Source organism: Lethenteron reissneri, chromosome 49 (genome assembly GCF_015708825.2).
Source record: "Lethenteron reissneri isolate LAM-NWPU_2019-01 chromosome 49, ASM1570882v1, whole genome shotgun sequence".
Taxonomy (NCBI): Eukaryota; Metazoa; Chordata; class Hyperoartia; order Petromyzontiformes; family Petromyzontidae; genus Lethenteron; species Lethenteron reissneri.
The window spans coordinates 7,813,831-7,839,113 of record NC_083827.1 but is presented as its reverse complement, the minus strand read 5'-3'; the positions used below and the strand labels follow the sequence as shown (position 1 = coordinate 7,839,113).

The following is a 25,283-nucleotide window of genomic DNA, read 5'->3' as shown; positions in this document are numbered from 1 at the left end:
CAGAGCCCGATTCGCGCACTGTCGAGAAAACGTTGGCCAATTATTTTTCCAACAGAGCACAATGGACAAATGCGCGGAAAATAGCGGCAAATCTGACCGCAATTACACGAAATACGAATCAGGCCCCCCTGTGTTGTATTTGATCGGTCAAGTCCGGAATAAAACAAAAAAAATGAACAAAGGAACACAACAATGTTTTCAAGGTCACCGGAATATTATGGGGTGGAGTGATTCAGCTGGCTGAACAGCGGACATTTCCGAGAGGCCGGATAATGCTGTACAGCACGGGAAGGACAAAGGTCTAAAAGGTCTTTCTCGCTCGAATATCAGAGGTATGTATGCAGTCTTTCTAGATTTGAAGCTTTCGTGACTGCAAGGATTCATACCTCTTAGGTTTTTTTAGGTAAAGTCACGTAGGTAAAAAATAATAATAAAATTAAATAATAAATCACGACGTTTCGGAGGCAACACAAGTCTCCGTCTTCAGGTGGGACCGTCAGAGCCAAATTTACTTGATACAGTAAATACAGTAAATTTGGCTGTGATGGTCCCACCTGAAGACAGAGACTTGTGTTGCCTCCGAAACGTCGTGATTTATTATTATTATTTTAATATTATTTTTTACCTACGTGACTTTACCGAAAAAACCTAGGAGTATGTATGCATGTTGAACTTCTTTCACGCCATCCGTAGCCAACCGTGGCTAAGCGGAGGTGCCGGAGGAAGGACAACAAACAAAACACAAAAAGCAGTTCTAAGGAAATGAGTTTCCAATCGAGATGATGTAAAAGTGCATAGCTCCAGTGGCTTCCTAATATCAGAAGGGCGTTTTAGACGGCATTAGAAGCGCAACCTAAAGCGCCCGATGCGGTGACCGCCTTTTGTTCCGACGGCCCAGCCAAAGAGCGCTGCACGTACGCCCGGCCGACCGGCAGACGACAATCCAAGCGGCTCACCCGTGACGCGACACACCGGGTTGGCCTGCCCGTCCTTGCGCAGCACCAGCGTGGAGAGGCAGTGCAGGCCTCCCAGCGCCGCCACCAGCGCATCCACGTCGGCCAGCCGATTGCCGTGTGCCTCCAGGTGGCTCAGCTGGTAGTCTGGCCCGTGCAGGTCCCGCAGGCCTGAGCCGTCAAAAGACAGTGGAGAGAGAAATACTCAACGAGGGCGCACGTGGGTAACCGCACAACGCTGGAGTCGAGACATCCTGGGGACCTGACAAGTTTCGGGGCGTTTTTCCACTGGCTGATTGCTGTGCCGATGGGTTTTTTTTTTGATGAACATAAACTCGTATTAATTCCATTTTTTGTTACACGTGCAGTGGGTTCTACGGAGGCACACACTTGAACTTGGAGGCAACACGTTAATTACACGGCCCCAACAGGGCTCCTACTTCAACGTTACAGCGATCACAGTTAACTAGACCACAACGGGGTAACTACATAACCGGGTCAGTCAGCTAACACACTGCCTGACCCACGGGTTGATTCCAGAAGACAGCCCGGATCGGGACTCGGGACACGAGACATCTGAAGCCGACTCTGGGCCAGGCAGGGCTCGGGGGCTGGGGCAATTGATGTGTGTGTGTGTACGTACGTAGAACTTCTTTCGCACCGCACATAGCCAACCGTGCTTATCAACAGTGCCTTATGAAGATGACCACTTCATTCTGGCTGTGCCTTTGGCCTGTTCCTCATCTCTCCCCTTTGGTTGCGGCAGATCCGTGTGCTTAGAATGTACCGCTTGCCCAGCCTATAACTTTCACCGGATCCTAATCCACTCACGTAAACTACACATTAAAGGTCTTATTTCCAATGTTATGACCTCTCCCCCTCCCCATTGCAAATTCCCACCACTCCTACCTCCCATTGTTTTATCAAGGACTCGGTGCTGAGCGCTTGCCATTCAATAATTCACTCACTCCCCACCACTCAACGATTTGGAACAATTTGATTCAAGAATCAATAATCTCTTCGTCCTCGGAACTACCCTCTCTCATTTGCACCGTTTTTCACTTCTTTTTGCACAGTTTTGTTCGCCCCAATTATCTGAAACGTGATAATGGTGTAGTGTTTGCAAATCATTTTCTTACAATAAGATCAAAAGACTACAATGCACAACATTTGCGTGAGAATTTATTGCGATCGAAGAATAAACGGGTTGTCACACGCCAACCGGGCACCGAGAAAAGCTCACCGGCATTGGGTCTCAATAAATTCATCATCGTCATCACGTGGACTACACGAGCATCGAGCCTCAACTGCCTTGCCACCCACCAAACCTCCTCCACCACGACCCGACTCCATCAGTTACAAACACCATCAATCCTGGGCCATTGTCTTGACTCCTTTATACTGGTAGGAACCTCCTGGTTACACCAGCCCACAGGGGATTATTGTGCCCGTCCGTCCGTCGTGCAGGGAGGGGCTGGGTGGGGAAGGAGGGGCTGCGTGGGGAGGGGAGGGTGGAGAGGGGGTGGGTGGGGAGGGTGGGGCTGGGTGGGGAGGGTGGGGAGGGGCTGGGTGGGGAGGGGCTGGGTGTGGAGGGTGGGGCTGGGTGGGGGGTGGGGTGGGGCTGGGTGGGGAGGGGCTGGTCACCCCGTGGTGCCCTTATAAAACTCAACGTTTAACCTACTCACGCCGGCTTGTGCCCGCCCTCACAGTCGGCCATATTTGCGGAATACACCACGCCGCCGTTGACCCTGGCCATTGACCGAGCAACCCAACGTTCCTACCAGCTCCCTCCGCAGGAATGTGTTTTCACCTCAATCCCCGTTTTTATCCCCAACTCCTGCTGTGGGCATCTTGCTACACCAACGTGATCAGGCGCTCTCAAATGATACGTCGAGATGTCATCATGCTCAAAGCCACCGATGCCACCACAGCTCGCGGATTCCTTTCTACGCTCCTCCGCTAGGCCCCGCCATCTGCTGAACAGTGGCCATCGAACAAAGAGGTTCACCGCATCGCACGCTTCCAGATGCGCTTGCGCAGCCCGTCTGGAATGCTCTTCCTTACGATATTAGGAAGCCACTGGAGCTATGCACTTTTAAATCATCGAGATTAAAAACGTATTTCTTTAGAACTGCTTTTTGTGTTTAGTTTGTGGCAACTGCTCCCCACCCCCGATTAGCACGGCTGGTTGGCTACGTACGGTGCGAAAGAAGTTCAACATACATACAGTAAAATACGTGCCCTAACCAGAACCCATCTGGTCTTAACCAAAAAAAGGTGACTCTTGAGCAAATTCGTAATTTGCGTAGAGTGGGGGCACAGAGGCTGGCGGACGGAATTATAACTCCAACGACCTGAGTTTTGATTCCTGGGACACAGCCGACATTAGTAGGCTGTGACAATTGAAACACTCATTCATCTTACCCCCCCACCACCGATCGCCTTCGCCGACCCGCACCCACTGTCAAGGTCAAAGCAGTGTCAAACATTCCCCATAATCGGCACAGCGCCACCGTTCAATCGTTCAAATCGCAACGTGCGCAACCCCACTCGCGGCGTCCCAGCGACGGGCGCAGAGCAAAAAACGATGACGCCGTCGTTGACGTAGAAGAGGAGCAGCAGCAGCAGCGAGAGAGAGATTCAAAGGAAAAAGGCTGCGTAAATAGGCTCTCGTGAGTACGAGCGAGTGAGAGTTGACAAAATTGTACACCGCCGGGTAGAGCTCTGGGAGTTGCTTTTGCTAACTGGAGACGGTTACCAAAATCCCAACCAAGTCACTCAAACGGCAAGCAGCCGAACGTTGAACACAGGGTTAAGGCCCCTTTGCGTGAGGCTTGCACGTAAACGCCAGCCTCAGGGTCAAATGCATTTTAGATTAATTAATGCGATTTAGAACGTTTTACTAAAAAAGAAACCCACAAAGTTCAATGAAATTACTGAAGCTTAAAAAAGACCTGCACCACTTTAACTGCTATTGACTAAATAAAAAATAAATGTCAACATGGATTAGAAGTAGCTTCAGGTGTGGAAAAAAACATCACTCCTATTTATAACCGTAATTAATATACGTGTGTAGTGACGTAAATGCAGTCACTATGGCGTTTAGCGCCAGCCACCCTCACAAGAGTGGAGCTGTGCGTGTTGGGCAACTCTCTGGCACCAGCGTGGGTGCAGCATGCCATAGAAGCGGGCCCTAGGGGGCTTAGTCCTGGTGACAGTGAGAGAGAGAGAGGTCGGGTGAGGACGTGACAGTCTGGGTGACCCCGAGAGGGCACGTGACCAGACGAGATGGCAAGGGAGGCCCAAAAGGAGGGGAGAGGGACACGTGATGTAGGGGGGCAGAGTCTTCGGGAAGGATCTGGAAAGGGGCGTGGCCAAGGGCAGCAGAGCCCTTGGCCACGCCCATAAAGGCCGAGTCCCGAGTCCCGATCCGGGCTGTCTTCTGGAATCAACCCGTGGGTCAGGCAGTGCGTTAGCTGACTGACCCGGTTACGTAGTTACCCCGTTGTGGTCTAGTTAACTGTGATCGCTGTAACGTTGAAGTCGGGGCCCTGTTGGGGCCGTGTAATAAACGTGCTGCCTCCAAGTTCAAGTGTGTGCCTCCGTAGAACCCACTGCACGTGTAACAAAAAATGGAATTAATGCGAGTTTACAATCATCAAAAAAAAAAAACATCATTAAACGTTTTAAATTTGTTCACACACGGATGTCCCCGTACGCAATTTTGTCTGGCGGGGGGAGGGGGGATGCCTTCGACGCCACCCTGAGCCTCGAGAACCGAAACGAAATCCTAAGCACCTTATCTTACTCATTCACGTGCGTCGCATTAACGCACCCGCCTGTCACGGGGGATGACCCAGACGCCAAGCCGCCAATACTGCGGCGGCTATCCTGCCTGGGTAAAAGTAAATTATTAATGCGTATTAATTTAAATTGGTTACTTCAGCCACGAAATTGGCTCGCAGCGCTGCAGATTTCCAACCACGTCTGCATAATTCGGCTCCGACCGCGGCAAAGGAGTCGGGCAGCCGCACGGCTTAACTTCCCCGGGAGCAGGGAGTGAGTGTGCTGATCTTAAAGGTGCATTGAAAAATACTCCGACTGATGCTCCTACTGTTGTGGAGCGATGGCTGCAGAGTTTGGTAGTACATGTTTGTTTACGTCATTTATTGTGAAAATTCGGTCACAGTTCCTATGACCACTGTTTCGTTGCTTTTATGGCTTTATTTTGGTGATTTTCGAAAAGTTTCTTGGTTTGGCCATGTTTGTTTGTTGTAGTACAGAGTTAGACTGATGGCCTTAATCTAAGTTGTCTTGTGGTTGTTGTTGTTGTTGACTTGCATCCCACTGGGATTTTTGCACACAGTGTTGGTGTACGGTGCTTTTTCTGCAATATTTTGCTGTCTTTTCTTGGATTTTCTGCTTGCACATAGTCACTATAAGATGTATTCTTGTTCATGTTTTTGTTTTTTGTTTGTTGCGGTTGCACCCGATTCAAGAGCCGAATGGCTCACAGGGCTATACCTAATAAATGAACTTGAACTTGAACAAGCGTGGGCTCGGCATTGATTTATTTGGCGATACGGTGGCGGGGAGAGCTCCCTCCTCCGAGCGCCTCTCTGTGCCCGATGAGTTAACCGTTCCAAACACGGGCAGCACACGGAGATAATTTATCAGATTATTTATTATTATTTAAACAATTTGGATTAGCGGAACGTTAAACCCAGGGTAGCGGTAAGGTGGATGGGGGAGGTGTGGAAAAAACCCCGCATTAATCCCTGAAGAAAGAATTTCGTGACAGAATTTAATGCGCTCCAGCCTCAAATAAAATTACGGTTGATTAAACAGCATTATTTTAAGCCTGTTTATTGTTTAGAGATGGCACGACGTAGGGGGAAGTGAAGGATGGATATGAAGGGGGTATCCAGCAGGGAGAATTACAAAAAAACAATGTACTGGTGAGCAAAAATGTTAACGAGGCAATTCCAGCTTGCCATCAGGGAGTACATTATCCTTACAAAGCCATAATTTTAAATAATCATGAGCAACCCTTTGTCAATCCACTACTGGATGACGGCTTCCCAACGTCGCGTCCATCATTTTTGTTGTTTGGCCATACTTCATGACGCTGGTCATTGCTGGTTGGTGAAGGGGGGAGGGTGTGTGGGTGCTCAGGCCCGGTTCAGATATCAACCACCACCGATGGTAGCCATTACCAGCAATCAAACTCAGATGTTTGAGCTGTTGCCATCAGGCAGACGATTCAGATCAGTCAAAACAAGGACAAACAGATTCAAACAGAGCTTTTATCCTACAGCGATCACCACACTCAATAATGCTAATTAATTATTAAGTAATAGTGTTTACAATTGATTGTGAAATAGAGATGTGCAATGACAAAATGTAACCTTATGTGGGTATGTGGGTATACTTGAGCTGTTTTTATATATAGTATAAATTGATTATCTTTCATTTAATTTTAATTTTAATTTTCTTGTTTTATTTAATTTAAATTTATGAATGATGCCCTGACTGGTGAGCATTTTAAATTTCGTTGTACTGGTGACAATGACAATAAACGATCTATCTATCTATCATAGCACAGCATGCTAACTGTCCATGCTAAACAAGATAACCTTTAGGGTTTCAGCTGTTATTCCTGTCACCTGCACAAATTACCGTATTCTACAGCTCTTTTTTCAATCCACTGCTGGATGAAGGTCTTCCCATACTGTGTCGGTTAATCTTGGCCTGGAATAGAACTCAGGTTTACAAATAATTGTTGTGGCTGGAGGCATTAGTTGCTTTGACACAAACGCTAAAATGTCAGACATTTAAAAAAATAGGAGCAGACAACCTTTTAACATCTACTCCTCACCGTTTGGCGTGTGAATGTTAAAAAGGTGATTTTTATAGCCACTAAATTTTACATAAACAAAGCACGGGTGAAAAAAATATATATTGGCGTACAGCCGGAGGGCATCTGCCATCTCTCAATGCAATAACTGTGGCAAATTAAATGTGAATGTGCTACATTAGCGCAATGCAAATGCTCTCACTCCAAACGGTGATTGTTTCTATCAATGTAAACTAGGCAAAATTGTGTGTACTCTTATATTTGGTTTGTTAAATAATGCTATGGTAGGTGGATAAGCAATATAAAAAAAAAACGTTTAAAAGTTATAAGCCCTGTGTCAATCCACTGCTGGATTAATGCCTTCCCATGCCAGGTCACGAACGAATGTTGTTTGACCATACTTCACCAAGCTGGTCAGTGTGGGTTGGTCAAGCAACAGCCCTTGACTGGTTCAAATAGCACTAACCACTGATGATGACTGTGTTTTTTAATCTAGAGTGAAAACTCCCTTCTTTAGAACTGCTTTTTGTGTTTAATTTATTGTCCTTTCCACCGCACCTCCGATTAGCACGGTTGACTACGCACGGTGCGACAGAAGTTCAACATACACACAATCAAATAAATCGAATCTTAGGTTATCTAGCATACTGCACAAACCAATGTGCCACTATAAAACCTGAAACTTATTTAATAAATTATTCCACAACAACCGACTTCCTCAATTATTCAATCAAAGTGCTTCCCTGCTCAAACAAGCACCAGGGTGGCATTCAATGTCCGTTTTAAACCTTTCCGTCTCCCCATAGAATAAGCACTATGGATTTCCCACAAGGCGATACTAACTTTTACCAGCGGCGAAGGAAGAATTACGTCCGGGCACTGTTAACTGCCCGCACGGCCGCGATTTGAACTCGCAATATTCAAACCGCGCGTGAAGCGCTTCTGACCAACGCATCCCAAGCACAACCTCTTATAAGGCTGTGGAGCCGAGTGCTTGAGTCGGGACGGGTGAAAACGAGGTGGGGAATCCCTCGTGGTGAAACGCGGCGATTGACTCTCCGGTGTCACGGCAATATATTGCCGCGCGTGTGTGCGACAAAAAAAAATCCCATTGCAAAAATTGCTGCTTGCGCCCGACACTTCTGAAAGAAACAGGTTAAAGAGGACAGGTGGAAGGAAAAAAAATCCCCCGTTAAGTTTGAGTGTCACCTTGCAAAAAAAAAACTATTTGGAGTAGAGGCTAAATGACCCATGCGACAGAAAAAAGGATCCTGCGGGTCTTAATCTGTAGTTGCTCGCACGCCGAATATATTCCCCGACGTAAGCTCAAGGGGATTCCAATAATTGGAAAAGGTGGTCCCACACTGCTACCGAGGCTTATAGCTCATCGACAGTGGACACAATGGATATTTCTAGCAAGTTGACAAAGCCGGTATATTAGGGGAGCATCCATATTGGTGGGAGATCTGATGTACAAAGAAAGGTGTGCACGGAAATACACAAATGAACATGCAAACGGATGCATAGGTTAAATGCACGGGGCACACTGATGATGCTAATGAATAAAAACGTTTTTTTCATTGATATATGAATGCTTTTTTTGGAAAGTGTAATGTTGCCAATTTTGCCTGCGAACCATAAACATCGGGAAAAGGTGAATTGGCAAGCTGTGTGGTAAGTTTCACTCAAGGTGGTTTAGAGGTCAGACCACTGAGATCGTGAGCTTGAATCCAGGTTTGAGCTGCCCGTGATCAAGCCGGATTCTCGAGTGTAGGTGTTGGCAGTCTCACCTATTATGGGCACAAAATGAAACCCCATCATTAAATGTTGGCTAAAATCGTGCACCAAAGCATGCAATTATGAGAGGAAGCACAAGTGGGGAGGTGATGCTCCCTACTCTGTGGACCAGAGGTCACTTGGAAGGGATTTTAAACGATAGCTCTGTGAAATCCACTTCCACGGTCAATTCTCTAAAAAGTGATGGCTTTTGCACTTCTCTCATAAAGCTACAAATGCATGCTCCGTCTCGTTACACACGACGCTCATGGCACAGCAGCGATCCAATTGTGGGAAAACATAAAATAAAACGTTCCATAGCAATTGGTTTAGAGGTATTGTATTTTTCATGAATAACATGCGACAGCGTCCTTGAGCAGACAGCGGGATGATATTACATTTCCCAGACACAGACGTGAGTGACCTATGGGCCCCGCAAGTTCAAGCGCAACGAAACAAGCAACGCCGGGGCAGTGTGGACCGTCTCTTACCCATGAGGTCGGTGATGCGGTTGTAGGAGACATTGAGCCAGTGCATGCAGACCAAGCCCTGCAATCCTGCAATGATAAACGCAAACATTGCTTAGACAACGACTCGCGGGCAAGCCCGGCGTGGTAGAATAACGGGGGCAGTGTCAACGCAAGCCTTTTCAACAATTCGTTCGGTGGGGTTTGCGCGGGCCGACTACGTCAATAACGCCGAGAGGAAGAGGAGGATGCAAAGCTACCTTGTCGTGCCGTTTCACCCGTGTGTTTGAGGAATCGTAGGCTTAAGAGTTAAGCTCCCCGTGTTGAATCGACCATATGCCATCCCTTGCTGGATGAGCAAAAAAAAACTGTCAAGGAGTGTAGGTAGGGGATTTCAGTTTTAACCGATAAAACTGAAAATAACACTGCAGCCGAGACCGCTTTGTTATATTTTGGTGAACTTTTTTTTGACCAATGCCATTGCCGAATACCAAGAAAATACAAAAATGTCCTTTTTGCTAAAGGTCTCCTCCCTCGTCGCCAGACATGTCTCGCATCTCCAAACGAAGTGCGCGTGACGTGAACAGAATTTTCAGCGGGGAGGGGGGGGGGGTGATAAATTACCACATCCACCCTACGTACAAGAAGACGACACTGCAAATTTAAATGTATACAGAGTGTTAAAATGTTTATGCATCGGTCATGCATGTATGTAGGGGTATTATTTAAGTAAAAACGACAGTAATATATTGCAAATACATATTACATATCGGTGGGCAGGTCACTCCCTCTTTGCTTTGCGTCAACATAATCTTATCGACTAGCACAGTAAACTGGATGATGAGCTTCGTACACTTCTGCCGACTGGCTGACATGGAGAAAGATGCAATTGATATGGAAAGATGGAATTGTCTGAACCAGGAAGCCAGGTGTTGTATATCCTTCCTATCTATAGAAAATGCTTAAGAGAGTATGTGGGTGTAGTGTGTATATACATGTGTATGTTGAACACGGAGGCACACACTTGGCTTGGAGGCAACACGTTTATTTCACAGCCCCAACAGGGCTAACTACATAAAAGTGCACATGCTAACGAGACCCCCAACAGGGTAACAACACTACTTTAACAGGGTAACTACATAAGCGGGTCAGTCAGTAACATTCTGACTGACCCACGATGCCGAGCGAAGACCGAAGATCGAAGAGACGTAGCACGGCGGGTTACGTTCCAGAAGACGGCAGCAATCGGCTCTCGGGACCTCCCTTTAATGCCCCTGAGCGTGGCCTGGCTCCGCCCTCGGCCAAGCCCCCTTCTGGATCCTCCTAGAAGGTTCTGGGCCATACACCACGTGTCCCTCTCGCCCCCTTTGGCTCACATTCTTACCCTGTCCTGGTCACGTGCCCTCTCGGGTTCAACCAGACTGTCACGTCCTCAACTGTCCTCTCTCTGACAGCCACCAGTACCATGCCCCATAACATACGCTGGTGTCAGAGAGAGGCTCTAACACGCACAGTTACACTCTTCCATCAGTAGCTGGCGCTAAACGCCGTAGTGACCCAATAAACATCACTACACATGTACAGTGGGCAGCGGTAGTGCAGTGGTTAACACGCTGCACTATGAATCCGATACCCGCTCATGGCCACCAATACCGCAGACTATTATGTGAACCGGTTTTAGGCCTCCCCTAGGTCAACTCAGCCTAAAACAAGTACCTGGCGGAGGCATGTAAATATCACCACTGGGGAGACAAAGGCGGTCGGGGCATGGTGCTAGCCACCCACCTCCTTCGTATGTGCCACAGTGCCGGCGCCTTCACAGGTGCTCGCTAACAGCACTTGCCCCAATAGTCTGTTGAGGCTACACGTGGGGATCTTTGTATAAATACTTTGGGAGCACTGGTGTCATGGTAACACACGGGGCTACCATTTCGGTGACTTGGGTTCAATTACCGGTCACAGATAACATCAGTAGACTCAGGTATCGAAACTATTCTGGGGGCCATCCTCATTATCTCAGCCTTAAAAGGGTATTGGATGCCACGTGTGAATTAAACATTGGTGCTGTGGGCCACAGCTACTCTATTTGTTCGCCATGCCAGCCTTAATAGGTGCTCGCCAACAGCACTTACCTGCTCTATAAAGCTCAGAGAGGATCTGTCTTTTAGCATATTGGTAAACAACAAATAAACGGATAAGAAGAAATCAGAGCCACAAACACTTTAACCTGGGCACAACTTTAAAATGACAAAATCTCGTGAAGCAAACTATAAAAGTGCTTCCTTTGCCAAAAAAAAAAAATTCTATTTCATTTACAGCCGTCGATAGCCTCAAAACATCCGCAGCGGTGCCAGACGGCGATACGTTACTGGCATGCCCACGCGTTTACGAGATACGCCTACTCCGCTAACGTCTTCCGCGAGCGGAGCGCAGCCTGCCAGCTCCACCGCGGTCGTTCACCGTTATCGCTCGTTGCTAGTCGTCAGCGCGGGGACGGATGGAGGATGGGGGGGGCATAAAGCACAATTTTCGCCACGGCACAGGTGTCGCCGCACCAATTAATCCTGGCTCTTCGCTCCAAACCGTTGAATAATTTAGCGTAGCATAAAAAACGGATTCGCACTCTCAAAGCACCGCCGTTGTAATTCTGAAGTATATTTCAAAGGCGAGCGCCACCTTCAACTTTGAAGTCGCATGCAACCTGCTGCATCGATAAATTACACGCCAAGAGGTCTGAAAGAAACAAAGTAACCCGTGAGAAAACCGCATATCTCGGACGAGATGAGCAGCAGAAGTAAAACTGTGAAAACTTAACTGCAGCAGCGCAGATAAAATGCAACTCACAAAACCTCAGGGCTATCTCTCCGACTTCGTTTGCAAGCCGCAACCGCTGTGCTAACTCGGCACGATGTCCGACATTTCGCGCACGACACACAAATGCACGGGATGACGGTCGAGCACATTCGGGGAAAACCTACTCGGTAGCACACCGTGTAGCGCTTGTGGAGTCACGTGAAATTTTTTACGGGTCCTCTGGTTTTTCCCTCCATATTTAGAAACACGGGTTTAGAGTATTTGGCTGCTATAACAATCAAACTTAGTGCTGCTTGGCTGAAGGCAGGAAGCCTAGCCATAGGAACATAGAAAATACGGTGCAGCAATCAACGTTTCTGTATTGTTCAGTAAAGGCTGTCAATCCGATAATTGCTTTCATTCATCCTTTTTTTTCTTTCAAATGCGATCACCAACGACGCAAAAGCGACCGTACCCTGGACAGAAGTAAGGTGATTGCAGGAAAGGTTCAGGGTTCGTAGGCACGGCAGTGAGGCCAGCCCCTCGATTCTCTCGAGGCGATTCGATGACAGGTCCAGGTGCGCAAGCTGAGGGAGCCGCGCCAGGCCCTCCAGCCGTGCGATCTGGTTGCAGTGAAGGTTGAGAGAGCGCAGCCGAGAGTGCAACGGCACGTCGCGAAGGCTGCGAAGGGGAAGGAGGGAGGGTCACGTTGTTTGAGAGCGAGTCTGGTGTGGCTCAGAGGTCTCGGCGCTGTATGTATGTATGTAGAACTTCTTTCGCACCGTGCATAGGCTAATCGGAGGTGCGCTGTACTGGCACGTCCGAGATCATCGGTTTGATTCCAGGCAGCCATTTGTTCCTATAATCGGGTTCTCAGGTGTATGTATGATGAACTTATTTCACGCCGTACGTAGACAACCGTGCTAATCGGAGGGGGGGGAAGGACAATAAACTAAACACGAAAATCAGTTCTAAAGAAATGGTTTTTTCAATCTAGATTTAAGTGAGTTGATGATGATGTCAGCCCAGTCACCAATTGATGCAAATACACACAAAAACAAATCAAATAAGATTTGTTTGCACACTTAATTTAGCCAATTTCCAGCCCTGACAATTAAAAATGTTGTACGATCATGCGACAAACATTACTCTCACATATTCTTAGGTTTTTTCGGTAAAGTCACGTAGGTAAAAAATGAAAATTAATAAAAGTAAAATTAAAATAAAATTAAAATCATGACGTTTCGGAGGCAACACAAGCTTCCGTCTTCAGGTGGAACCGTCACAGCACGCTTGCTGTGACGTTTTTTTTTTTTTACCTGAAGACGGAAGCTTGTGTTGCCTCCGAAACGTCGTGATTTTATTTTATTTTACTTTTATTAATTTTAATTTTTTACCTACGTGACTTTACCAGAAAAACCTAAGAATATGAATCTTTGCAGTCACGAAAGCTTCAAATCTAGAATTACTCTCACATGGCAGAGACGTTGGGAATGTGCAGCCCTCAAATTCGTTGCCCAGAGGTCACTTGAAGGGATCTCAGGAGTAGTTCTGTGATTATCGGCTTCCGTGGGCTGCTCTGCGAGAGATCTAAATGGATACTTCTTCTTCATGACATTGCGTTGATAGTGCAATTTGGACAAAATTGGGAAAAAATAACAATTAAGCGTGACAGAGCGTTGTCTGTTTTTCCACTGGGTGTGCCAAAACTAAGCATCTAATGATGTATTGATTCGTCAAATAAACTCGACTCTCACGTGCACTATCCGTGAGAATGAATTATTTATGATTTGGCAAAATTAAATGGAAATTATATGCTGTTACGCTTGCGCTTAAATGTACTATACAACTTGATTTCCTGGATTTTTACTACGACCTGGGGATCTTGTCCCGATTATGTTTTGACGTGGTTTAAAACGAAACGTCACATCCAATTACGAGCTCTGGTTGAGAGAATTCGTCCTTCAACTCGCCATTTTGCCGAAACGAAAGAAATTGCCGCGTCGAATGCTTGCACACGTAACAATGCGTTTGGTTGCGTCAGATGACGCGGGGGGGTCTTTAATGAGACACATTTGGCCAGATCATTACGTGGGCGAACACAAAAATTATATGTTTGATAAGAATTGTTATGAACTAGGAAGGTAACACAATAATACAGTGCGACCGGGGTGATACACACAACGGAAAATAGCGATCGAATCTGTAATACAATCTTAATCCGGAATCGTGAAAATGTATTTAGTTGTTGCGGGGAAGGCTACTTCGTTGCATTGCTAGCTGCTCCCCACTTCGGTACAAGAACTTCCACACCAAGTGAGGATGGGGAAATGAATGCACTCATTATTTATTCCTGTGCTTTCCCAAAGTTGCATTTAAGAGTAAAAAACATCCTGTTAGCAACGTCCGCATTGTTTATAAATCTCTTGATTCAGAGAATGTTTTACATAATTGCCACATACCAAACACTAATTAATGTAATAGTGAAAAGGATAAAATAAGGACCCCGAATAGTTAATATTGTTAATTAGCAGACATTCACTGGCATCGCATTACCAAATTGCTACGTTTTTATTGTCTGTGCTTGTTTGAAATTCATAGCCCGTCTTCTGGGAGTGTTTCCTCTGTGCATGTCTCGCCGTGTGCCTGCCGTAGATTCCACTGAACATCCAATGTGTGGAACCGGTGGAAATCTGCGGAATCATCCATCACGGGCTATCGTCAACCTATACATTTTGAAAAGTAATTCCCGCATTTTTATACACGGAGCCGCTCAAGTATTACAGTTTGAAACGGACTGGGCGTTTATGCAAATCTTTCAAAAGTGTATTTAGCGCGTGCATGTTAACAACCTACCATTGAATGTTTACGAAACAGCGAAATTAGCTATTTTCTCAAAAACAAAACCCTCAATGGCATTAATTGCATCCGTGACTTTCGTTCGGCCTTGTCTCCAACGCTCATTCAGAGATTGATCAAACAACGTTGCCTCGCGATACCAGCGGTACGCCTTCACGTCAGGGGATTTGCTAAATGAATGCACCATCAAGGATAATTAAAGTTAATTGGGCTATGTCAAATCTGTGGAGGCGATGGTGGGGCGTGGGGCGGGGGAGAATTGGCATACTGTTTAGAATATTTTTTCGGAGGAGGGAGGGAGGAGACAGGGATGTGCAATTTCAAAAGGGGAGTGAAAAAGTTGATGCATGAAGATGGTGGTGGTGGGGGACTTCATAAAACTGAAATATTCACTCCGGGCAGTAGCACACACTGTGTTAGGGCTCCATTAATCATTATTATCTCCGAGGACTGCGTTTTCTGATAAGGCGACATCTATAATTGAGTATGACAAGGCTTCCATAAATCACCGTGGCCATCCATAAAAATATTACCATGTACAGAAAACCTCATAAAGCGAGTGTCAGCACAGGTCATAATGACATTTTATATAATCTTTTTATTTTACTCCCGCTATCACGTATTATTTTGTACGACAGATTTTAATCTGAGCTATTCATCCATTTTTTTCTTCCAAGTATCATAAAACTATAACGTGGCGGAAACCCCATTAAATTAAAGTTATGACTTTAATAACGTTTTCTGTGGCATTATCGCCCCTTAAATGTTGTCCCACAATGGAAACGTAATGAACTGAGATAGTGCACATTGTGTACTTTTGAATTCTAAGATAAGATGATTGTATTTTTTTAGTCGAAGCCACAGCAGGCACCATTCCCGCACTCACCTTGTTATCCGTTTATCAATCAGGCAGAGCTCTTCAGAAGGATCGGTATCCATCGTGGGACTTATATTTTTTTCTCATCTCCCTTGGGGCGACAAGACCTTTTTAATTTTAGAGCATCCCGATAGATTCCTCGAGCGGAGTTCCTGCACATAGACACAAAGCGACGCACAATATGACATCCAGGATTGGTTGGCTTCGTAGTTTATCGCGAAAAGTCGACATCGCCATTAGCATCGTCAGAAAACTCTCCGATAGAGCACGCACGCGTGTCTTACAACAATAGCGAAACAACTGGGATCTTTCAATGACATACAAATAGGTTGGTACCGACAGACACAACGTGCAAGTTAAGTAGATGATGGGGGGGGAAAAAATATATAAAAATCCATATTGGCTTTTTCCAAACGACGTCAAAGAATCAGGAAATAAAAAAAGACAATTATGTAGGAAGATGTTGGCTCATAATTAAATAAAATTAAATCATTTAATTCATTTACAAAGGAAAATAACCCATTGGGAAACAATACATTTTCAAGGAAATTTTAAACTGCAACAATCCTGAAAGACACGTACTTTAAAGAACAAATTAATAATGCAGGAGATTGTAATGACTCCAGCAATAAATTCTGAAAATATATACACATCATAAAGGTGAACCATTCTCTGTAACGTTCGCATTGATCATAGGACTCATAACCACCGCAATGCATTATTGGATTCACAACATCTGTCAGTAGAGGCATTCCCATTACCATGTCACATATACCGTGTCCGTGTAATGTTCGCTAATGTCAGTATTACACTAACGTGGCCCATTCGTTACACAATTAAAGCATGTCAGCTAAGATGTCAAGCTGTTCACAGCCCCAAGGGTATTTTTTTAACGCACGTGGATGTGTGTGCAGCCCATAAGGCCTCGACACAGAGGAGTGGTTTCTCTGTGTGCCTATATATATGTGTCTATCTCTCTCTATGTATATCTGTGTTAGCTCTCTCTCTCTCTGTCTATATGTCTCCGGTTCTGTGTTTTATCTCTCTCTCAAATTTAGCATTCTCTGGAAGAACGTAATCAACCAGGTAGGGTGTTGACTGTTGTGTTAGCCGACTCTCTGTGTTGTATTGCATTATATTTCTAAGTTTACTAGTTTGTTTTCTATTTCATTTATACCTGATGATTGCTTGTGTTGCAATCGAAACGTCGCATGCCATTATTTCATTTATTATTTTCTCTTTATACGTGACTTTACTGAAAGAACCAAAGAGTGCAGCCCATATGTTTAATCCACAGCTGAATGAGAGCCTCCCTACTCTGTCCGGGTTGTGTGGGCGTGTGTTTGACCGTGCTTCACCACGCCGGCCAGTGTAGGTTGGCAAAGGGGTGCCTTCCATTACAGATTCAAATATCACTCGCTACGTAATGGTTCAAGAATCGAAAGAGGTGTTCCAGGCTCATATCAATGCGGCCCCGCCTCACCCCCTGAATGTTACATTATTCAGACTTAATTCACGTCCAGGCGGGAAGCCCCATTGAGATAAATCTCTTCTGTAAAGTAGACCTGGGGTGCAACGCAGGTAACCGACTGTAGAACACAAATGTAATTCAGCGCATAAAAATTATACGATCGTACCAACTAAGCAAAATAAGCCGAGACAAACAGAATATAGGGTTATCCTACATGTTCAAGAGAAACACATGACCAGATCCTCTGTAACACGCCTGCGTTGATCAAACCTCAGAAAGGCTACAACCACTCCTCGTAACGTCACCCTGCTGCTCTATTTAAGACCGGAAGCAGGTGGATGGCTTCACTAGCCTGGCAAATCGCCCGATGACGGTGGATATAATTACCAGCGAAACGTCGTACTACTCAAATTGTGAATGTTGTGGATTTACTCTCCAACACACCGGCGGGCTAAAGTAGTAAACTAATTGGCGCGTTGTTTACGTGACAAACCTTACTCGCCCTGTCGGGTGGTGGAGGGTTTCGACACATTTATACTTACGCGATCTAACCCAAAAACCTTTATTATGAATATTGGTCGCGAAAGCCGTGTTAAACTACAACCACTACATTGCTGGGCAGTGCAGGAAAAAATATACTGGACTTCCACGCTCTCGTGTATTTAATTCCGAACCTTCGCCAACCCACGGTGACAAGCTGCGCTAAAGTATGACCAAATAACCCCTGGGAGGTTTCTTGTCAAGTCACAAAAGTGTCCCTTTCTTACAGGAGGATTCTTGTATCGGGGATTGTTTGGCTATCCATAGCGGTTGCTATGCGGTGATGCATCTAATCCACCACACAAGACAACATAAAAACGCCCTTAAGGGTTCGCGCAAGCTGCCATTTCGCAGTCCAGAATATTTGCGAGTTGCATAAGATACAAACTACCCGGATCTCTGAACCCCACAAACCTCCAAAGCAGCGGCTGGATCACCGCAAAAACACATTCCTGCGGAGGGAGCTGGTAGGAACGTTGGGTTGCTCGGTCAATGGCCAGGGTCAACGGCGGCGTGGTGTATCCCGCGAATATGCCCGACTGTGAGGGCAGGCACAAGCCGGCGTGAGTAGGTTAAACGTTGAGTTTTATAAGGGCACCACGAGGTGACCAGCCCCTCCCCACCCAGCCCCACCCCACCCAGCCCCTCCCCACCCAGCCCCTCCCCACCCAGCCCCTCCCTGCACGACGGACGGACACAATAATCCCCTGTGAGCTGGTGTAACCAGGAGGTTTCCTACCCTTCAATGTCACCAAGCGCAAAGGGGCCTTCTCTCAAGCGATATTTACCAGTCGCGTATAAGTGGGCACAAAAGAAAAAACCTTGCAACTTGGTTTCCACCTCTCCGAACCACGCCGGTCATTGCGAGTGACCTGGAAGCCAAAACGCCGCTTAGGGTTGCCTCTGCTTATCAAGGGCTCGGCAAGAGACATTTGATCGCAATAAATCTGGAGGTTTTCGCACAGCACGGACAAAAGAGGTTTTCTCCAGCCTGTAGCAAACCCTGTCTGGTTATATGAACCGTCCAGCAGCCAACGCTACCCAAGGCCCCCTCCCCGGGGTCAGAACTTCGCTCAGTTTGGGGTCACAGCGGATGGCCCTTACCCACTATGGGGTCACCCATTGATGTTACATTACACGAATCGCTAAAGCATTAAGAGTCCGTCACCAACAATGTGCCCGCTCATGAAGCTTGCAGAAATCTGAAAAGATCAACTCTTACTCTTTGTTTTTTTCGGTAAAGTCACGTAGAAGGAAAATCAGAAAATAATATAAAACAATAAAAATTCTCACGACGTTTCGACTGCAACACAAGCAATCATCATCAGGTGTACCTCAGGTGTACCTGATGATGATTGCTTGTGAAAGCTTTAAATCAAAATTCAACTCGTACTCTTTGTTTTTTCGGTAAAGTCACTATGGATTCCTGCAGTCACGAAAGCTTCAAATCAAGATTAGATCAACTCGTGTGTCATTAAAACCGCCTTATACCAGCAACAACAACAACACAAACGCAGCAGGAGATATAGTACGAGCTGGCTCGGTCTTTAAGAGAGCGGGCTCACAATTGGAAGGTTGCGAGTTCAAATCCTGGTCATGAGATTTGATTCGGACAATCATCCTTTCGGGGTCGATAAGTTCAGGCTCCAAGACCTTCCCCATCTGCCTTCGAGAGTCTCTTCTCTAGAATAAAACGATGTGCAGTATCCATAATAGTTTTTTTTTTTGGGGGGGGGGGGGGTTGTTAGATCACGTAAATGTGTCGTTAAACCCGCCACCACCCAACACAGCCTATTAGTAAAGTTTGCCACTTAAACAGAGCATGCCAATTCGTTACTAGTACAGCACACCAGGTGTGTTGGTGGCTTTAACGACACATTTTTATATTTACGCGATCTCGCCCAAATAGTTGTTAATATGGATATTGGTCGCGAAAGCCTCCGTGTTAAACTGTGCAGTGCAGTATATCACACCGTGTGCATGATGTACAAGGCACGCAGTTGCTCTACATCACCTTGAGATTATGTCTATATCGATACGCTATCATTGCCGGCCAAGACATATCCGCTGCTGGATGCAACGTTCTCAGTTTTGCGATGTGACAATCCACCGAGGAGCTGAACAATAAGCGCCGATTTCATCGCTCCATCTCCACGGAGGTCGCCTTATCGAACGCTGTACGACTCCGAATTGTCACAAGTCGCAATAGATCGAACAAGAGCGTGACGAGACTATCCCTGGATACAGTTGTGATCCCTCGAAGCCTGAGAACGCAACACACCACGGGGAGAATGAGGGTGAATCACGATTTATTCGATTCGTTGTCAAAGCAGCATTTCACTTACCCGGGGGCCCGAACAATCCTTTCCCGGGGTAGGCGATCCAAGCAACGCCGAGGCTTCAACAAACTCCGCGGAGTCGTGCTAGGCCTCCGATTGAAAGTTGACGGACGAAGCCAAAGCTAGCTACGATGCCCTTTGCGAACGGCATGTTTCGTGAGGACGCCAACAATTGGCGAACATTACGATGATGTCTGTCTTCAGTTGCGTTTCGTTAAACTTTGTAACAGAGCCGGGCGTCAAGTTCCCGCGTTCGGCTTTGAAAGTGGCGCCAAGACGCGCGCCACTTCCGCGTTCGGTTTAAAGGGACCGCGACAACCTTTGCCACGTGTTGACACGGCACGTGTTGGCTCGGTGGCTGATCAAATCAATTCAAGTTAATTTATTAGGTATAGATAGCCCTGTGAGCCATTCGGCTCTTGAATCGGGTGCAACCGCAACAAACAAAAAACATGAACAAGAAAACATCTTAAAGTGAATATGTGACTAAGTGCAAACAGAAAATCCAACAAAAGACAGCAAAATGTTGCAGAAAAAGCACCGTACACCAACGCTGTGTGCAAAAATCCCAGTGGGATGCAAGTCAAACAACAACAGCAACCACAAGACAACTTAGATTAAGGCCATCAGTCTTACTCCGTACTACAACAAACAAACATGGCCAAACCAATAAACTTTTCGAAATCACTCAAATAAAGCCATGAAAGCAATGAAACAGTGATCATAGGAACTGTGACGGAATTTTCACAATAAATGACATAAACAACATGTACTACAGCGTGGGTGTCATTACACGTAACAATGGATATGTCAATCCACTGCTAGATGAGGGCCTCCCCACCACCGTTATTTTATTGGAGGTTGTTTGACCATACTTCACGACGCTAGTAACTGCGGATTGCTGGACGGGGTGGATCGTGGCCCTTAAAAAAGTTTAGACACGATGCGGCACTGGTGTTAGCCGTGTCCCGGAATCGAACTCAGGTTGCTGGGTTCATAGCGCAGGGTAGTGATATGAACCCATCAATTCATCTGCAGTATGTTGTATGCCACGGACTTAAGTTAACCCTGCAACCGCGAGAGGCCGTCACATTCACTTTTAAAAACGAATCTAAACTAAACTTTTATCTTACCAGTACAGGCCCACTGAGCTATGAAGTTTTTTTTTCAGAAGCGACCTGGCAACAAATGATAGCTCAGCGAAGTGGCTTATCATGTGGAAATGTTATAGCAGCCAAATACTCTAAACGCAATGATTCTAAATGTGGAGGGTAAAACCGGAGGACCCGGAGAAAAATCCACGTGACTACGGGGCGAGAGACACGCACACTCCAAATATGCAAGCGTCAATGTCGGGATCGAACCCACGACCTCCTTAATACCAGGTTAACATCTGGCCTCGTTACTCAATAAAATATTGACCCTGAACCGAAAAAAATGTAAGGCAACTCTGCAGGAAGTTTTGACTGTTTACAACCCCTAAATAGCGAGGACTCATCTGAAATACGGTACATCACCTTGACATCATAATACCCATGGTTAAATAAATAAACCAAGCCGCTGCATTTCAAGAATGCACCACCACACGCGGTTATTGCATTGTATCTCTAAATCATGTCTCAAATCCTGCAGCAACCCTGAAATCTGGCACTGATCCCTGCTGTGGCCTGAAGGCTATGCTCTGGACCCCCTGTCGATTGCTCAAAGGTCAGCCACCCACAGCTTGTATTCCCCCGGCTAATAACAGTTGCGTTGGGTTTGGGAAGACAAAGCAGAAATAAGCAGGGGCTTTAGTTTCAGGCAGATTTAATCCGGGTTGGTGACCCCAGAAATTATTTACGAATTCGGAATACCGCATCAGGAATGCTTCTCGCGAGATGGTTGCTGCTACTAGTCGCGTGCCGCCAATTCCAGTCTACCAGTGGTTCGGAAAATACTCGTGGAGAAACGAAGTCTCCAGTGAACAATCAGACAACGATCTTTTGAAACTACTGTATCTCTTGCTAGCTACTATTCACGTGCGTTTTCACGAGTCTGGATTGCCAGGCATGGTTAACATCAGTGGTGCGTGACATCTGGACAAATCCTGGGTAGGGATGGGACAGAAATAAAACATCGACCACTCAATATCTTTGAATAAAACATCAGTTTACATTAACAGAACATTAATAGAACATTAATTAACATTAATAGAACATTAACAGATCGATTTACATTAACAGATTGCATTGATGTTTTCAACGGTTTTGTTGTACTATTTAAAGGAAAGAGTAATGGAAATATTCAAATGCAATGTTTATAATATCAAGAAAATAATACATACTTAGTCATTACATTGTAAAATAATAATCGGAAGGTACAAGATGGCACAAAGAAGGCTGTTGTTGCAGGGTCAATACCTAAAACAAACTTGCGTTACTTTGGATGATTTATCTTTTGAAAAATAATGACATCCTGTTTTATAAAATACACAATGGCCCAAGGCTTCTGTCAGAAGATCAACACTCAACCGCAATCTTAAGTCGGAAATTTCGACAAATGGAATGATCTATATTATCGAAAAATATACAAAGGCGCAAGGCTGTTACAGCTGGGTCAACACTCAACCAAGAGCAAGCTTGGGTTTTACCTGCAGAATGTTTACTTTGAACTTACCTTACGCCTCCCACCGACGGTTGGAGAGGGACCTTGCAGAAGGCGGTTCCTTTGTATGTTCCACACCAAAATATAGAAAGCTGAAATATTTCATGTAATTTGGCTTATGTTCCTGGTGTATCGTTACTTTTTGGCCATCCCTATCCAAACGAGTCCCGGACGCACCCGTGATCAAACTTACACCGATCGTTGTGCAGAATAAGAACCGACATGGTGCATGGGAAGGCCGTCATATCAGTGTACTTACGAAGGGCTGAAAATGATCATCATTTTTATTATCTACACGCACACGCCTGGAGAGGATATACACTGCGTGCATGTGATTATACATACACAACATTATACATTCTCGTAGTTGTTAAATTTATTGCGTCATTATATCGCGTCTGCCAAATCCGCAGCCACCACCATCGTCATCTCCATTTCCCACGGAGGGTTGTGAGCCTCTGAATAATAATAATACCAAAAAATATACGGCTCACTCATCAGAGGCCACCATGCACTGGCCGTCGCATCTCGATAAATTACTGCCGCAAAGGCACGGGTCATTCATCATTGTTTTTATTTTTGCCGGTGCAACGCACCGAGTTTTGAATAAACCTCTACGCAGCTATGCGGTACAACGTTGCATATCCGACCATCAAGGAGGCCAGAAAAGTCATCTCCCTCGCCTGGTACGCAGGGAATCGTGGGTTCGATCCCGGACCCTGAGGATGTGCCAGGTATCAATAACAAAAATAAATCTACAAACGAAGCCTCCAAAGAGATTTAACAGGTTGACGAGTCAAAGATTGACTTAAAAACAATTACTCTCGACAATTGCCGGCGCAAGTGTGAGGACGGAGAAATGACCTCCTCCTCCTTCGAGAGAGAGAGAACGACACTTTCCACAAATCGTAACCAGGCGGAAGAGAACACGAAATAACCAGTGCCGGATTATGCAGGTGTGGGGCCTGTAGCATGTGTTATTAATGGGCCCTAAATAAATAAATAAACATGTAAATATTAAAACATACATTTTTTACTTCCAGAGTAAGGTAATTGTATTTTTTCATTTGCTTATACAGCCAGATAATACGACAAATCGATAACCTTAAACACCCAGGTCGTTCATAAAAGTTGAAGGCAGTATAGTACTATAGTAATAGAGCAAGTGCAGAATCACTGAACCGGAATTGATAGCTTGAAATCATTTAGCACGGGGCCCTTGAAAGTGCTGGGCCCGTAGCTACTATATATGTGGCTACTTTTGCTTCTAGGACAATTATCCAGCACTGAAATAACGCCTTGGCGCACGCCACCCGCATGCTGGCTTCACAATATCGGCGGTAAGCCGGCTGCCCGCAGAGACGCATCGTGCTGATTGCGGACAGCGCACGGGCCGCAGCTAATTAAGGTCTGAAACAGGGAGGTGGCCAGAGTGGCGCGGCGGGGTTCGATGTGGCCTCGGGCTGGGTTTGTCTCTGAAATTTATGTATTTATTCCCCCCCCCCCAAAAAAAAATTCTACAAAAATATATTTAAAAACATTTTAAATATATTTTTTTTGTAAAAAAATGTTTAAGGGCTCACTTTGCTTTTTTTCGTCTCGAAATTTGTGGCGTTTATGCTCCAGGGTTGTCATCGTCGAGGGAACGACAGATTTATATATATATGTTTTTTTTTAATCTCGCAAGGTGGCATGCGTCATCGGTCACAATCATTGCACACACACAACGCTTGGCCACAAATGAACCACCCACAATGCCTCGCTGATCGTGTCACCATCGTCGCGTGATCTCCCGTCGTCCTCGCGGCGGCGTGGCTGCTTTTGGTTTTAGCTGTCGGACACAGACGGCGGTCACCGGCATCGCGTGGCGCTTTCAGATGCGCTTCCACTGCCGTCTGGAACGCTCTTCCGTCCGATATTAGGACGCCACTGTACCTGTGCACTTTTAAATCATCATCTGGATTTAGGAACAATTTTTTTTCGAACTGCTTCTTTGTGTTTAGTATATTGTCGTTCCCCCGCACCGCCGAATAATCAGGGTTGGCTACTTACAATGCGAAAGAAGTTCAACATACAGTACATACATACGAATGGCTGCAGAAGAGATATGTGACGAGGATTCCATGGACAAATTCCCTCAAGTTGCCGGCTTATCCCCTACGCAGTCGACGCAGTTTGGAGCGCACTCTCCCATACGCTCGCATACGAGATTGTCACGTGACACACCGATAATTTTACATTTGAACGCTGAACCTTATCCAAATCTAAGTGCAAAAAAACAAATATACCAATATCGTTGTTTTGTTATTGGAGCAGTCATTGGTGACTGACCTAGCTCAGACCATCAACTCATAGCTCTTGAGAAACCAGTTGAATCATAACCGAGTCCACGTGAGTCGATGGGTCTCTAAGAAATTAATTGGGTTTCTATGTAAGTCATTGGTTAGCCGGACTAAGCCCATCAACTTATTACACTTGAGAGATCAGTTGAATCACAACTGAGCCTATGTGAGTCTATGCGAGTCTATGTGAGTCTATGTGAGTCTATGTGAGTCTATGGGTCTCTAATAAATTAATTGGGTCTCCATGTAAGTCATTGGTTAGCCGGACTAAGACCATCAACTCATTACACTTGAGAAATCAGTTGAATCACAACTGAGCCTATGTGAGTCTATGTGAGTCTATGGGTCTCTATGCAATTCATTGGG

At 45.7% G+C, this 25,283-nt stretch overlaps 1 protein-coding gene across 1 annotated transcript in view; it reads right to left on the bottom strand.

The window, feature by feature from the left end:
- The window catches only part of LRRCC1 (leucine rich repeat and coiled-coil centrosomal protein 1), a 62,099-nt gene extending 41,880 nt beyond the window's left edge, over window positions 1-20,219 (bottom strand). The window contains exons 1-5 of the mRNA XM_061572099.1: window positions 19,939-20,219; window positions 15,592-15,734; window positions 12,322-12,527; window positions 9,078-9,143; window positions 957-1,124 (exon numbers count right to left, since the gene is read on the bottom strand). Of these exons, the coding sequence (XP_061428083.1) occupies window positions 957-1,124; window positions 9,078-9,143; window positions 12,322-12,527; window positions 15,592-15,644 (493 nt within the window). The 5' untranslated portion in view covers window positions 15,645-15,734; window positions 19,939-20,219. The remainder of the gene's footprint in view (window positions 1-956; window positions 1,125-9,077; window positions 9,144-12,321; window positions 12,528-15,591; window positions 15,735-19,938) is intronic.
- Between the last annotated feature and the right edge of the window lie 5,064 nt (window positions 20,220-25,283).